A 16,397-nucleotide genomic window follows, 5' to 3' on the forward strand; every position below is an offset into this window, starting at 1 on the left:
GGGATTTAAGTGCATAACTGAGTGAATGATTGCAGTTAAAGATAATGAGCTCTGATTATTCTTTACATAGAAGAGATACTGTTAACAGAAATAGATTATAATTCTTCTAGTCTTTGACCTAGTTTGGAAAGCAAAAGTATAATTTTGTTTCTGCTTCCTTGATGGAGGAGATACTAAGATGAATTTTCATTTGTGATATTTTCCAGATATTTGAAATATTTCAAATTATTAGAAACATTAAGCTATGGATACCGTAAGTCTATGTTGCATTTTAAACACAGGATTGAATCTATACCATCTTTGTTAAAAATAAAATAAAATAAAATAAAAATAAAATACAGTGTTCATTTCCAGAAAGAACTCTTGATATGCCTTAAAAGTCAAATATTGACAAGACTCTTTATTTTGAGTTCTTGTACTTGGGGGTCAGCCCAAAAGTCTCCTAGAGGGGCTTACATACAATCAAAACAAGAGGGCATGGGGAAAAAACATGATGCGCAAAGGAAAAGGGACAGGGAGGGAAGAGGAACATAAAAATCAAAACTCTGGCTCCAATTTCTAAACAGTTGTTCCTAAAATGACCAGCTGGCACAGTTCAGTGGCAGGAGATGCCCAACGGCACTGGGCCTCCAGCAAAGCTGATTAAATGAGCCCTGCTTCCTATCTCTCCCACTGAGGCAGACCTCTTCCCCTTGTAGCTCCCTTTGACCTTCCTATCTTCCTGCTCTAGGAGCCTTTGCTGGGTTTCATTCCCCTCCATGGATGGAAGCAGCCCAACTCTGGTTCCAACTCATACAATTTAATATACTACTTAAATTGAGACTGAGCCCAAGTACAACCTGTTCAGCCCCATAACTAGGCTGGATTCCTTACTAGTTGAATGGAGAGAAATACAGCTATACGTATTTAAAACGACAGGCAGATGGGCTTTGTAAGCAATAAACTAACATGTAAAAGCTACAACATTTGAAATAGCTTCTAATTTATTTGCTCTGTAGTTGATGTTAAAACAAGTTTTAGCCCTGGAGGGATAGAAGGGGGAAGAGAAATTAAATAGTACAGTAGTTTACTACTTTAAATCAATCTAAGAAGGCTATCTGAATTAATACACAGCTCCAGGCAATAGAATATTTTTGTCTGATTTGTACATCTGTGTTTTCACCATCCAACCATGACACTGTGTGGAATAGGACTGCTGCTTCTGCTGGCAGCAGGTTGGGTGGAGGAATAATCCTTGGTTCATTTAGTGTTCTATTTTATTCAAATGTATATACTTTGAAAATTCCCCATTAGCTCCTATTAAAGTGCTCGTAGAAGGGGGAAATCTGATTTACCACTACCTAGGTCACAATTCTATTGTAGAATAAATGACAGCTTTTAAGACTATAATGTAAATGTTCACTGTTTACTCAGATATACTCCAAAACAATGTTTCCTTGTCAGGAAGGGCTAGGGAGGAACATGTGACAGCATACTTGGTATTCTGTAAACAGGACATTAAATCATTTACCCTATGATCCTGAAGCTGTTAGCTTGAAAAATCTCACAACCTAGAATAGTGGGGAATTCATGGAATACTGACACCATCCCACAAAACTGAAGAATAATTACATATAGAGGCCACAGGGAGATTTGATGCAACACACATCTACTACCAATATTTCCACACTTGGAAATAAACTACCGTATTTTTCGCTCTATAGGACGCACTTTTTTCCCTTCAAAAATGAAGGGAAAATGTGTGTGCGTCCTATGGAGCGAAGACGCCATCTATGGCAAGAGCCTCAATAGCCGCCCGTCACCTCTCCAGCCAGGAGAGGGTCGCGGGGGGCTGCTTTAGCCCCGCGCGCGCTCTCCCGGCTGGAGAGGTGACGGGCGGCTATGGCAGGAGCTTCTATAGCCGCCCGTCACCTCTCCAGCCGGGAGAGGGTCGCGGGGGGCTGCTTTAGCCCTGCGCGCGCGCTCCCGGCTGGAGAGGTGACGGGCGGCTATGGCAGGAGCTTCTATAGCCGCCCGTCACCTCTCCAGCCGGGAGAGCGCGCGCGGGCACCCCGCGACCCTCTCCCGGCTGGAGAGGTGACGGGCGGCTATTGAGGCTCTTGCCATAGCCGCCCGTCACCTCTCCAGCCGGGAGAGGGTCACGGGGCTGCTGGAGAGGTGATGGGCGGCTATAGAAGCTCCTGCCATAGCCGCCCGTCACCTCTCCAGCCGGGAGAGCGCGCGCGGGGCTGCTGGAGAGGTGACCGGCGGCTATAGAAGCTCCTGCCATAGCCGCCCGTCACCTCTCCAGCCGGGAGAGCGCGCGTGGGGCTGCTGGAGAGGTGACGGGCGGCTATAGAAGCTCCTGCCATAGCCGCCCGTCACCTCTCCAGCCGGGAGAGGGTCGCGGGGGGCTGCTTTAGCCCCACGCGCGCTCTCCCGGCTGGAGAGGTGACGGGCGGCTATGGCAGGAGCCTCTCTGCTGCGCCTTTCCGCTGCTCCCTGACCTGCTCTTTGGGGCTGGTGGTGGGCTTCCCCCCGCCAGCCCCAAAGAGCAGGTCGAAATGAACCTGAAGCCTGGAGAGCGAGAGGGGTCAGTGCACACCGCCCCCTCTCGCTCTCCAGGCTTCCAAGGTAGCCGCCTGAACGCACCTTAAACGGCACCTTGTTTTAGAGCGGGAAAACAAGAGGGGGAAAGTTCTCCCCCTCTCTGCGCAGCACCTCCTGCCACTTCGCTGAAGGGGCGCTGGGCAGAGAGGGGGAGAAATTTTTTTTCTTGTTCTCCCCCCTCTAAAACAAAGTGCGTCCTATTGTCCGGTGCGTCCTATGGTGCGAAAAATACGGTACAACAAATATTAAAATCAGTACAAATCTAGAGGGAAATGGAGTTATAACTGAAAACAAGTATGTTTTGATAAAGAGACTTTGGTGGACTAACTTGCTTTCTCTTTTAATAATGAAGCAGGCAAAGTAAGACCTTTAGGCACTTTATAACCTTTTTCTCCAGATTTGCAAACTAGAAAGCATACAATAGTTAAGTGGTTGGTTTTATTTATTTTGTTTTACTACATTTATCCCACCCATCGTGGTAGCATATACTTGGTTCCAGGCACTGACCTGATCTAGACCTGCTTCCGTAGGATGGTGGCATAAGAACATAAGAAAAGCCTTGCTGAATCAGGCCAAAGGCCCATCTGCTCTAGCATTCTGTTAACAGCATGATCCACCAACTGTCTATAAGCAGGACCTGAGTACTCCACCACTCTTCCCAGCAACTGGTATTTAGAGGCCTCTGGTAGTGGAGTAGAACATAGCTATCATGGCCTTCTGTTCTGACAGATTGGTCGGGATCACTGAGGTCAAAGCTACATTTAATTCCTGTAGCCTTCCTTTTCTTTTCACAATTTTGCTAACCCCTCATTCCCTCTTTATGCATGACATACTTTGTGTATGGTCCCTAGCAATATAATTATGCTTTCACTGTGTGATTCTATATCTTTGTCCAAGGCAGAAGGGCAGAATAATCCTAATCCTGGACAGAAAACAATTAGAGCTGCAGAACCACCACTGCGTCTGAAACCTTGCTGATTCCTACTGGTCAGGGTGGAATGCGAGGGAGCAGTTTCATTGAGTTTTTGCTAGGCCAGTTGCAGGCTGCACAGCAGAGGGGCCTAGACTGGACCCCTCAGCTGGCAATGGCTCATCTCCCCAAAAGCCCCATTTAGGGGCCTGTTCTATCATGGTGGAGCCCCACTCTTCAATAGTTCTCCTCTTCACCAGCAGAGGGGTCCATGTTTCATCTTACCACCACCCTGCCCCCAGCCATCAACATTATGGGTGTAGGATTGATCCCCAACTCAAATAACAATACAGTGGTGCCCCGCAAGACGAATGCCTCGCAAGACGGAAAACCCGCTAGACGAAAGGGTTTTCCATTTTTGAGTTGCTTCGCAGGACGAATTTCCCTATGGGCTTGCTTCGCAAGACGAAAATGTCTTGCGAGTCTTGAGATTTTTTTTCGCTCCCCCCCCTTTTTTCTAAGCCGCTAATCCTTTAATAGCCTTTTAGCAGCTAATCCGATAAGCCGATAAGCCTTTAATAGCCGCTAAACCGCTAATAGCGCTAATCCGCTAATCCGCTAATAGGGTTGCTTCGCAAGATGAAAAAACCGCTAGACGAAGACACTCGCGGAACGGATTAATTTCGTCTTGCGAGGCACCACTGTACAGAGCTTAAGGTTCCATAAGAAGGCTATTAATTTTCTTTACAATAACCAGGAAATAGCTGGCTGCTTATCAGTCAATTCTCTTCCTTTTCTTGCCGGTGGTAGTGTGCTCTCTTCAGGGATATCTGTCAGCTTGTTGTTTTTCTTACACTTTGTAGGTGAAAATCAGGAAGCTTGTAAGATTTAAAATATGGTTTTTAAATAAATTTAAGTAGCAAGTTACACTGATTAATGGAATGATCTCATCTCCAAAGTTTACTTGTTGTATGGCTTGGTTTGCTGCTGAGACACTTGCTCATCCATCTCAAATATGTGAATTTTGGGCCTGAAGTTCTGATCTCTGTGCATGAATCTGGGGGAGATAAAGCAGCATGTCACGAGCTTTTATTTCCCCCCTGGAAGATTACAAAGGCATCTGTATATCTCTTCTCTCAATATGTCAGTAGCAGAGCTGTGTGGTTTGGGTGCTGCTGCCTAGTATGAGCAGTCTGATTTCTCCCCACCCCCGGAGTCCAGACTTTCTGTTTTGTACTTGGTGTTGGGTGAGCATTGGATCACAATTTCATTGGGCTGGTTGGTATTGTGGACTCAAATGATTGGCCTATTAATGGTTTGTTCTGAGATTTGCAGCTGGGGGTGAGTGGCTGGCAGTTCCAGAATCTGCCTTCAGAATCTGACAGCCAAGAAGGATTTCAGGTCCTCATCTGCCACAAAGTATGTTATTTGTAGACCTTCATTGACCATGGCCCGTTTCTGTTGTTGCTTAAAAAGAGTCTGCATGTCTCTCTTTCACATAAAACATGCTCTATGGCTCGCTTTTAAGGGATTCCTCAGGGGATCTTTAGGGAGATACTGAAAAAGAAATGGAAACCAGCAGAAACGAGTGACATTTTTTCCTACTGTGAATTCTCACTTTAAAGAAAAAGGCAATGACATATATAATGTGCATTAGCATTCACATATGAGTAGAGGAAAATACAAGTCGTGCTTTTCAATATCATCACGTTAGGATCTCTGCCAAGAGAGCAAGGTAATTTTATAAATAATTGCTTAGGGTATATACACCTCTATAACATCTTTATACACCCAGTGACCATGCCTTTGTGGTCCTGAGCTGCATCTTTCTCTCTGTTTATTTCTAGGTACTATGACATATCCATATATACCCTTTGATTCTAGCACAAAATGGGCTTGCATTCTCTTTTCTGGTATTTACTGAGTAGAAAGATTTGTTGTTATTGTTTTAAAAAGTTGAGGTGCTAAGGGGTAATAATACAATTTCTCCCATGATACCAATATAAAAAGCCAAGTTCGATGTGGCATTTGCATCCTAGAGCAATTCCCATGTGTGCACTCATGTAAAAACAAATGGGTCATTCATGCAATTGGATTGGAGACAGTTCCATCAATGACAAATAGCCAAGAAACTATCTATCAGGAAGGTGCATGAATGACTCATTCCAGTGATATGTGTGTACTTGGAAGAATGACCCTGGGAGCTACCCTGAGGATACAAAATGTTGTACTGAAGTTCACTTTGTAATAAATATTAAAATGTACACTTATAAAAAATCACAACAAATGAAATTTACACAAATTCTTCTGTAGCTCCTCTAGCTAAATCAGAGGCTCCTGAGTCTGCTGCTACCTCAGTCTTGTGGGTGTTTGGTGCTATTTTGGCCGTAGCTCCAGGAGCACAGGAAAACTTAATTTGGAAATAAATGATGGTGAGAAAATACAGAGAAAGGGCGATTGCTGATCTTCTGCTTACTGTTTGGCTTTGTGGTTTATACATTTGTTATATGCATAGTTTGTAGTAACTTTTGCTCTCTTTATAAGAGGGAGTATCTACAGACAGCTGTTAGCAGTGTCTCAGCAGACACGGTTAAGTGTAGCCAAGGATTTTTTTAGTTTTGATTCAAAATAGTTTTTGTGGGAAGAACTGAAAAATGTAGAAGCCTGTTGTGGGTGTTAACAAAAAATCCTATTTATCTTGGCATGTTTGCTTAATAGACACTTTTCAAAGCTAAATAATAAACACAAAAGTAAAAGGTTTCACACTGTGGAATTTAATGCTAAAATATTTCTGGATTCCATGTTGTGGGAGGACGTTAAACACTGCAAGATAAAGAACAGTTGGCTTCACACCCGCCCAGCAGATTCTTCAAGAAATCCAATATCATTTAAACCGTTACCAAAGTGGTACCAGTTGCTAGTCGCAACAAACGTTGGGGACAGCTGTATCTTGGAAACACAACTCTCAAAGAGGTTTTGCAAATCTCATCCAAGATTGGCCATTTCTCATGAAAAAGCAAGCTAGTTTAATGTGGGTCAAACCAGGAGAATTATTGACCAACTATGGCTGCAGTCCTACAGTCAGCTGAAGAGCCCTTAGAATGTAGCTGCCATTCGGCTGGATGAGATGAGCTCTGCTTCTGAAATGGCACAAACATCCTTGGAGGTGCCTCCAGTATAGAAGTCCCATTCACGGTTTTCTGTTGCACGGGGGTCAGAGGTATGCTAGCAGTATGCACTCAGTATTAAAAAACAACTACCTTGTCACATTTTGGTTTCTTTTCCTCAGCTGTGCCATGATGCTTTGTAATCATGATTTAACTCTGTATAATTTTAGTTTTTATTACTTTATTTTATTTTATTTTATTTTATTTATACACCACCTTTATCTTCCAAGGATCTCAAGGTGGCATACATGGTTCTCCTCTTCCCCATTTCATCCTCACATCTGCAACCTTGTGAGGTAGGTTAGGCTAAGAGATGGTGACTGGCTCAAGGTCACCCAGTGAGCTTCACAGATGAGTTGGGATTCGAACCCTGCTCTCCCAATTCTTAGTCCAACACTCGAACCATTACTCCACACTGGCTCTTTTTCCCCCAATTTTTCTTCATATTAATGTAAAATTATAAAAGCTTTAATTAATAAAAACATTTATGACCCCTCCAACCCTTATTTCCTTGACACCCTCCCAAAGGGCCAAGAACTCTATCAACCTTGTAGCTGAGGTAATTTCCCTCGCGTTGGTGTCATTGGGTGGGTTTTGATACAGGGGAAATAAAAAGGGGAAAGCTATCCCATTTCTTATTCTTGCCACATTGAGCCAACAGGCTTAAGAAATGGTAGTAGCTCTGCCAAGGATTCTCCCTCCCCCCTTACTTCTGGGATTACTTTGTGTATTAATGAAAACAATAGACAATAATTTTAATTCGATAATAGTTCTGAAGCAATATAGTCTGTTGTAATGAAATAAAGCCAAATTAAACTTGACTTCAAAGTTGTGTTTGATGGACTTGGTTCTCTCACATTGAAACTATTAATCTAGAGGGAGCATTCTTAGATGTCAACATTATTAAAAATGTGTTCTGCAAGATGCTGGAAAAAATGGAAGAATGCAGGTTTTTTTTTTTTACTTCAATGAATGACTTATCTCATAATTTAAATGTCAACTTCAATAAAATACATAGTTTATTCTCAATATTTGCATTTATCCTTCCCAAATGAAGGATTGGCATCGGTCTAGACATTATATCCAATTTCATGTTGCAGAATGTTGCACAGAAAATTTATCCTCACCACAGTTGCTGAATGCACAATCCTAATCATGTCTATGCAGAAATAAGTCCTACTGAAGTCATTAGGGCTTGCTCACATGTAAATGGGGTTAAGATTCCAGCCTAGACCTGTATTATTATTTTAATCATTATGTTGTCAGCTCATTTCTTTATCTGATAACTTCCCAGAGGAGATGCAAGATCAAAAATTCAGATGTGTACTTTAAGAGTTACCAAAGTAAGCAACTAAATGTCTCTGGTTGAATCTTCTGTTGTGGGCATATCATGAATATTCTTATAGTTATAACTAATTTGGCCTTTCAGTTGTGTCAGACTTGCATTTGATGGATCAGTTACCTGTTAGACTTAACCTTATTCTTCATTAGAATGATACCTCCATATTGCTTCAGAGCCTTTTTCTCTGGATCAGTCATATCAAATAATATTCAGAAATAATAATGTAAAAAAAAACAAATTTCTAAACATCACTGCTTTTGTTCTACTGGGCAGGAACTAAGGAATCCATCATTCTGCAAACATTACACTTGGCATCTTGCCCTATGCTAGTGGACACTAAATTTTGTATTGCTCAATAAAACTGTGTCATGAGTCCTTTGGTTCGCCTGGACATCATGTAGGCTTAATTTAGATTTCTTTTCCCCCCCTGTGTGCACTTCCAGGTGGAGATAGAGAAGCTGGACTATCATCACTATCTGCCACTGTTTTTCGATGGTCTATGTGAAATGCAATTTCCCTATGAGTTTTTTGCTCGGCAAGGCATCCATGACATGCTGGAGCATGGAGGGAACAAGATCCTTCCTGTCATTCCTCAGCTCATTATCCCAATAAAAAGTAAGTGTGCATATGGAGGAAAGCTAACATTGAAGTTATATATTCAAGTTTTTTGACAAGTTACTAATTAAGCAATAAAGCATGACAGGCTTTCAAGTGGATGATGGCAAATCTGAGTCAATTGTGAGATAGAAGACCAGAAGCCTTTTGCCTTCAATCACACATTTGGTACCTGAATCCCATAAAATTGTGCTGTCTGAATTTCCTGACTCTAGTGCTGCTCTTAGTAAATAATAAATTAAATTACCAGATTTCCCTTTTTCTTCTAGTCCCCATCCAGCCATCGTATGAAAAGCACTCAGAAAAGAAAGGTGAAAAAGTACCCCCAAAAAGTTTTTAATGGCTTTATCTTCATTTTCTTTGCTATTTTTAAGCACATTAGTAATCTTTATTCCTAACGTCATGTCTTTTCACATCAGCATGATAGTGGCCTGGTTTGGCTGTATATATTAAACAGATATGTATGAGACTTGGTTCTCTTATGGTTCATCTTCGCATCACCAGTGCAAAGATGGTGTGCCAGTATGGTGTAGTGGTGAATCTGGTGAACCCGGTTCACGTCCCTGCTCCTCCACATGCAGCTGCTGGGTGACCTTGGGCTAGTCACACTTCTTTGAAGTCTCTCAGCCCCACTCACCTCACAGAGTGTTTGTTGTGGGGGAGGAAGGGAAAGGAGATTGTTAGCCGCTTTGAGACTCCTTCGGGTAGTGATAAAGCAGGATATCATATCCAAACTCTTCTCCTTCTCCTTCCTTCCTTCCTTCCTTCCTTCCTTCCTTCCTTCCTTCCTCTCTCTCTTAAAGGTGGACTGCAGTTCAGCACTTCCTGGGTTAATTAACCATAGTTTCCAATTACACATGAGCCCTGAAACTATAGTTATTAGGATCAGAAGTAACCGTGGCTTAAGATCCTGGCTTGTTCCAATCCTAATAATCATAGTTCTCCAGTTCAGATCTAATGGGGAATGAGAGTTAATTGAACCAAGAAGTGTAAGTATTGAGATGAGAACTCAATGAGAACAGTAGGGTATGTATGGTGTGGCAGAGCTCTCCACACTGCTGCTTACATGAACAGGACTGCAAAGGGATGGTGATGAGATCAGGGTAGTGTTTGTACACTACTGCAAGCATAAGATTGGCAGAAGCAGTTGCACTGGTGCATCTGTGTGGCACTGACCTCGCTGCTCCAAATAATCTGCTGACATAGTACTACTAGGTAAGTCTCCTTTGGAAATCTCTCAGATATCCCTCTCTTTTAGCTCCCTATATCCACAGATAATAATAATTTCCAGAGTGCTTGTCAAATGTACAAATGTTGCAAAACATTCTTCTGCTGTCAGTTGAAGCTGATGACCATCTGAGTATTTTCATCTTTCTCCCCCTCACCCCATTTTGCTCTTCTTGTACCAAGGCTGAAGGCAGGGAGACTCCCATCTTCTTCCACCTCACAAATAGGGAACAATAATTGGGTCTCTCCCCCGCCCCCCACTACCAAGAGCAGTCTGAGAAAAAACCGATAGAAAGAAAGAGCTTCACCCCTTCTGGGCAAGCATCTGAACCAGCCTCCAGTAGCTATAAAGCAGCTGATTCCCATTGGAAGGTTGTTTGAGTGAGGGTGGTTGAGAGTATAGTTATGGAATGAAGATAAACAAAAAAAGAATAACAAAGGATTAATTCAGCTCTTGCAGTTAAAACTTGATAAGACAATTAAACTACACCCAAATGTGTTTTAGGCTTCATGTAATCAGCTCACATTGTTTCACATTTTGTAAGACTCCACTCCCTTTCTGGCCTTTCAAAATGCCTTGTAAAAGTATTTTTAGAACACATGAAAACAGCTCAAGAACAGGGAAGAAATTCAGGGGATGGCCTGCAGGGACTGATATATCAAGAAAGGTTAAAATATATAGATTACAGAGTGCAAATGTTAACAGTTTGTAAATGTACTGTCTAGGGAGGTGGATATTTTACTTTATCTTAACTGTTTAAATCAAGACAAGATGCCTTTCTAACAGAATCTAGATTGATCTGGGAATTTCTTGAAATCCAGCTCTCTGTGCCTTTGAGCTTTTCCAGATAAAAGTTGTTTCACACAGGAAGGACCAGCAGAAGCTACTTAGAGCAGCAAAATGCCAAAAAAGTCGCTCCCTTCATGGTTCCTTTATCCACCCCCCCCCCCGTTTGAAGCCCTTTTGCACTGCCCCCATTCAGCTAAATGAAGCCAAGTGTTCATATTTGTATAAACAAAGAAATTGTACTGTAATAGATAGACAATTTGGTCCATTCATTTGTGTGGTGAAAGGCAAAAGGACCTGCAACAGGGAAATCTTGGGTGGTGATGGATAGCAACACACAATTGCTTCCACATGTCAGATCTGTTACCCCTGGACCCTACAATGTGTATATATTGGGGTTCTGTTCCCTACTGAGGGATTTACAGAAGCCTCAAATTATACTGCTCATATAACTTAATTGTTTGGACAATCCCTGCATACTTTAAATTCACAGTTGCCATATGTTCACGGGTGTCCTAATATCTTTCCTTCACATTGTACTTCTCTTGTAGGAGTATTGCATTTCCTCAATACTCACATCATATTTTTCCTAGCTAGTGTGTCCTAAGATAGAGCTCATTAGTTTCATGTGGAAAGTGGTTGCATGCTAGCACTATTATATGGCTGCCCATGACATCACTGTTGAGTGACCAAACTGCTCCTCCCCAATTGTGCCTGAAAAATTGTGATTTTTTTAAAAATTTTACCATTTGGAAGGGTTGGTGTCTGCCCAGGAGATCGGAATTGTTATTTTCCTGCAAATGACCCGACAGAATAAGGCAAATTGGAGACCTCCTGGTGAGCAAGTGAAATGAGGACTTTTGAGCCTCTGCCTCCATTCCATCTCTTCTAGGTTCTACTCACTTTTGGAGAACTCAGGTCTCTTCAAAGGCCATTCTCTGGCTTGTTGATGGACATTCCTCCTACTTTCCCTAGTGTCCCACCTGGTGCTTCCTTGTGCTGCTGGACTGGTGAGGTTATGTGGGAGCCTGGGAGGCATTTGGTTCCTAAGGTCCAGCAGACCACTGTAATGGTTCCAACTCTGGTTCTAGAAGCCCTGGTGCTGTACCATCTGGTTCAGTGAGCTCCTGCTTACCTGCTTCATGTTATGTTGTCCTCTGATCACTGCCATCAGACTCCTAGTTCCTGGTGGCTGCACCACCCAGTTCAGTGCTGAGCCATAAATAATTGTTTTAGCATTGCTTTTTTCAGTGCTACTACCTGCCAATATAAGCCTCTGATGCTGCTTGGTAAGATTGCAGGGAGCACTGATGTGGTGCATTAGGGCTCCTTGCCCAGGACCCCCTCAAAGCTGGCACTAGAAACTGGTGTGACTTAAAGTGCGACCCTAAATTCTTAATCGATTCCCTATTAAGGAATTCAGGCTCCATTAAAATCAATGGGGTGTTTTTATAAAAAAAAAACAATTTTGACCTAGATGACTTATCTTGAAGTAACCATCTCTTTTATCAAAGGTTGTGAAATACTGGAGCATTGACATTCAATAGCTGAAAAAGTGCATTTGCAATTACCATGTCTAAATTGGATTCTGTAGCTTAGAAAAAGTCACTTCAGCAATTCTTAGTGTTGTAAGAAGCAGAATTTCCTGTTATCATTTCCCATCAAGCATAGCTACTATATGAAGCTACTGTCACAAGTATATTAAACTAATGCTTCTGCACAACCATGTCTGAAGGGTTAATTAAATCCTAGTTCCTCTAACAATTGCCAAAATAGAAACAAAAGGTAGGAAACAACTGTTCAGCATGGAATTTTTTGGAAGGGGCTGGATAATCTTGAAGAAAAGTCTACTATAGAAATGAGGAACAGAAGGAGCAAAATTCAGGTGTTAAGAACAACTGGAGATCAAATTAGCGGGGGGGGGGGGAGTTGGATTGGAGAAACATATGGTCATGGAGACTGAATGGAAAGATGGAGCAGAATAAATAGAAGCAATCAAATAATTAGCCAAATAGGGGTGTAGCACAGTTTTGTTCCATCAGTGCAATATTCCAAATGAAAATGTTTCCCCAGGACTTGCAGGGCGTTTTTTGAAAATGATGACTGATGTGATAAAAATGTTTAGTATCAATGCATAGTTTGGTGACAATAATTGTATTGATTCAATACTACATAATAGGATGTCCTGTATTAGTCCAGGACTTTATGAAGCTCACTAGCCATCTCTTAACACCACAAAGTTATTGTGAGAATAAATTTTGGGGTAGGGAAAATCCACGTGCTCTGCATCCTGGGTAAAATAATAATCACAATAGTACTTTTTAAAAGCCCAACAAACATTGCAATCACTATAATATCAAAGACAGTATCATAAAGCAAATAGCAACAAATTCATCAAAACAATACAATTCAATAAAGTCATAGTAACTCATAGTATTGTCAGGATTCTTGCTAATCACATAGAACTTTAATATGGACATTTGAAGAAAAAAATAATTTGATCTAGCATTGTCTATATACTCTATGACTTCCTTGAGGGAAAGTGAGCCTTCATAAAATTGTTTTCATTAAAAAGATTCCCAGCACCACCACTATCACTATTGTAATGTTTTATGTTTTTAATGAGATTGTATATTGCAGAACACAGACACATTCTCCTGTGTAAAATTCTGTTTATCGAGGGAAGGTAGCATCATTATTTTTTACAGTATTTGGCATCTTAGAGAGTGACAGATTCCTTCAAGCTATCCAACAACAACAACAAAAAATCTGCTCCGGTTGGTTTCTATCTCTTTATCCATTAGATGTCAAAACCATTACTCAAGGAAAAGGAAGAATCTTAAATGATCCGGAACAGTTAGAGTTAGAGTATATATACAAGAGAAACTGCTTTTGGTCAGTGACTTACAGCAACAAATAATGAAATATGGGGAGAAGTTAATTTTTTTCCTTTGGCCTGTTAAGAACTGGAAGGTTTGGTACTAAATAGCCCTGTGAAAGGTTATGCACTCAAGCTGTTCCTCTCTGTTAATGTTCTCATATGGCCCTAAGTGGAACATCTGGTCATTTTCTTTTGACAAAACAAGTTACAAGGCATAAATAAGGCTTTGAATTGCCACAGGAATGTATAATTATGTTGAGTAATACATTAACAATGGGATGCAGGTGGCGCTGTGGTCTAAAACATTCTTGGGCTTGCCGATCAGAAGGCTGGCGGTTCGAATCCCTTTGACAGGGTGAGCGCCTGTTGCTCTGTTCCAGCTTCTGCCAACCTAGCAGCTTGAAGGCCTGCCAGTGCAAGTAGATAAATAGGTAATGGTGTGGTGGGAAGGTAAACAGCTCTGGTTTCCATCACCATGTCCCCTTGCGCCAGAAGCGGCTTAGTCATGCTGGCCACATGACCCAGAAAGCTGTCTGTGAACAAATGCCTGCTCCCTCAGCCTGAAGCGAGATGAGTGCCACTATCCCATAGTTGCCTTTGACTGGACTTTAACCATCCAGGGGTCCTTTACCTTTACCTTTTTTACCTTAATACATTAACAGCACAATCCTATGCATTCAGTAGTAAGTCACATTAAGCTGAATGGGGCTTACTCCCAGGTAAGTGGATATGGTTTTGCAGGCTTGTTGTAACTCCTCTCTTGCTCCCGTAAGTCAACATGAAGCTAGGCTTTGACAGGGTTATCTTTACTTAAATCCTTATGTATATTAAATTATTAATGCTGGCATTTTTATAATAATTAAATTAATACATTATATAAAATAGTTTCTTAGATAGTGGAACAGAGAATTTTTTTGTTACTGGGAAAGTGGAGTTTTTTTTACTTCATAAAGAAGAGTATAAAATGATATTTTAATTGTAAGAAACGGCATGCCAACTGCAGCAGTTCAACCCTTGGAGATTACAGTTGCCTCAAATGAGGAACCTACAAGGGAAATGTCGATCTCAGGTTAGCTGAAGAGTGAACTGATTTTGCCAGGGGGACATCTTCCCTAGTCTGTCCATGCCAGTCTCCCCGGTAATACAACAAAGTTAGACTCACACCTCTTCCATGCTGTCCTGAATAGTTCATGTATCACTCCACATTCTATTTAATAAAGCTGTGAGCTGTTTAATCGTGATTATTGATGTTTGCATCTACATTTCCTTCACATAGAAATCATTCTGTATTCATAATATTCAAGTTCAACCATATATACATAGCATATCCCTTCTGATTGTCTTTCTGACATTACAGTGTAGGGTAATGATATTTTCAAATTTAGTTGTTATTTTGAAAAAGGATTTCACAATGCTGGGCTTCATAATATGCTAATCCATCAGTATTAGACAGTCCTCCATAACTGTACAAGTGGGCTTAAAAATTCTGCTACAACTTTGCAAAAATGTGAACGCATGGTAAACATTTAAACCTACAGTATTTAACATTTGTTCCAAGGCTGCATCATTTTGGAGGAAGAGGAGGCCAATAACTTGGATAATTTGTATTCAAATTATACATTTGAAAATATAAGTGACTTTTAAGACAAGGGAGAATACAACATTCTTCCTTTAAAAATAAAACATAAAACAAGTGAATGGAGACAAAAGGTATTATTAAAAGCCATAGCAAAATTCAGCTGCTTAAAACTACATAAAAATTTCTCAAGTAGGCAAGAATCCTTATTCTTTATCAGATTGTTTGTCTTTTAAAAGAAGCCTACAAGCTTTTCACTGTAAACATTTGTCTCATTGTGCTGGTTCTTCAAATACTAAGAATTGTTAATTGAAATGAATAAAGCGATTGCTAAGCAAGCAGATACAAACAGGCTAATTGTTGCATTAGAATGTCTCTATTGTCAACATTTGCTGGTTGCCTTCGCGGTTCCATTAGTCCCAGTGGTACTTACTGATAGCTTTTTTTCTTTCTTTCTTTTTTGGAAACAGTAACATAGGCAGCAAGGAGGAATAATGAGCTGCCTTCTTGGGGTTAGTGAGGAGTCAGCACAAATTGTGGGAACAAATAACAGTCAGACAAGGCAGTGTTTTATAACATTGGGGCTGCAATCCATCTTTGGGTTCCTTCAAAGCTGGGCTAATAAAGGCCCACTTACAATCCCCAGCAGAGTACAGTTTAATTAAATTTGTCCATTAGAGGATTTCTCCCCCTCCCTTGTACATTCCTGAAATTAATTCTTCTGTTTTCTGCTTGTCTCTTTTCCTTTATCAAAGATGCGCTGAACCTTCGAAACCGACAGGTCATCTGCATCACGCTCAAAGTTCTCCAGCACCTGGTTGTGTCAGCTGACATGGTGGGGGAAGCCTTAGTGCCCTATTATCGACAGATTCTCCCCATTTTAAACATCTTTAAGAATATGAATGGTGAGTGATCCTAGCAGTTACCGCACCTAGCAAGCCCTCCAGCCAGGAGGGGCTTGAGGCAGGGTTAATTAACAGCACAGTTAGATTTTACTACTGCATATAAACTCAGATACATTTGGCACCCTCTCCTGTTATTCTCCAGGGATGGAGCAAAATTAACAACTTCATTTATTACTTCTTACTGGTAGAGCTTATTCAACACATTACAGAAGCACTGGAGCAGCTCTGTAATCTACCAATAATTAATTTGTAAAGTTTTGTAGCACTCTTTTAATTCATTAATAGATTACACACACCCCTCACTGCTTTCACCTGACAAGTTAAGACTCTACCTCTTGATCCTTCTCAGAACTTTTCTAATTGGTAAAGTTTGGTGTCATTATTTCCTGCCTTGGTAC

General features: G+C 41.2%; 1 protein-coding gene across 2 annotated transcripts in view; it reads left to right on the forward strand.

The window, feature by feature from the left end:
* The window catches only part of PACRG (parkin coregulated), a 227,162-nt gene that overhangs the window by 96,075 nt on the left and 114,690 nt on the right, over positions 1 to 16,397 (forward strand). The window contains exons 3-4 of one of the 2 annotated variants that reach the window (XM_081000755.1): positions 8,452 to 8,623; positions 15,850 to 15,999. In XM_081000755.1, the coding sequence (XP_080856881.1) occupies positions 8,452 to 8,623; positions 15,850 to 15,999 (322 nt within the window). The remainder of the gene's footprint in view (positions 1 to 8,451; positions 8,624 to 15,849; positions 16,000 to 16,397) is intronic. The other variant, XM_081000756.1, reaches the window with a different exon arrangement.

This window comes from Podarcis pityusensis (genome assembly GCF_964106645.2).
Source record: "Podarcis pityusensis genome assembly, chromosome: 3".
Classification (NCBI taxonomy): domain Eukaryota; kingdom Metazoa; phylum Chordata; class Lepidosauria; order Squamata; family Lacertidae; genus Podarcis; species Podarcis pityusensis.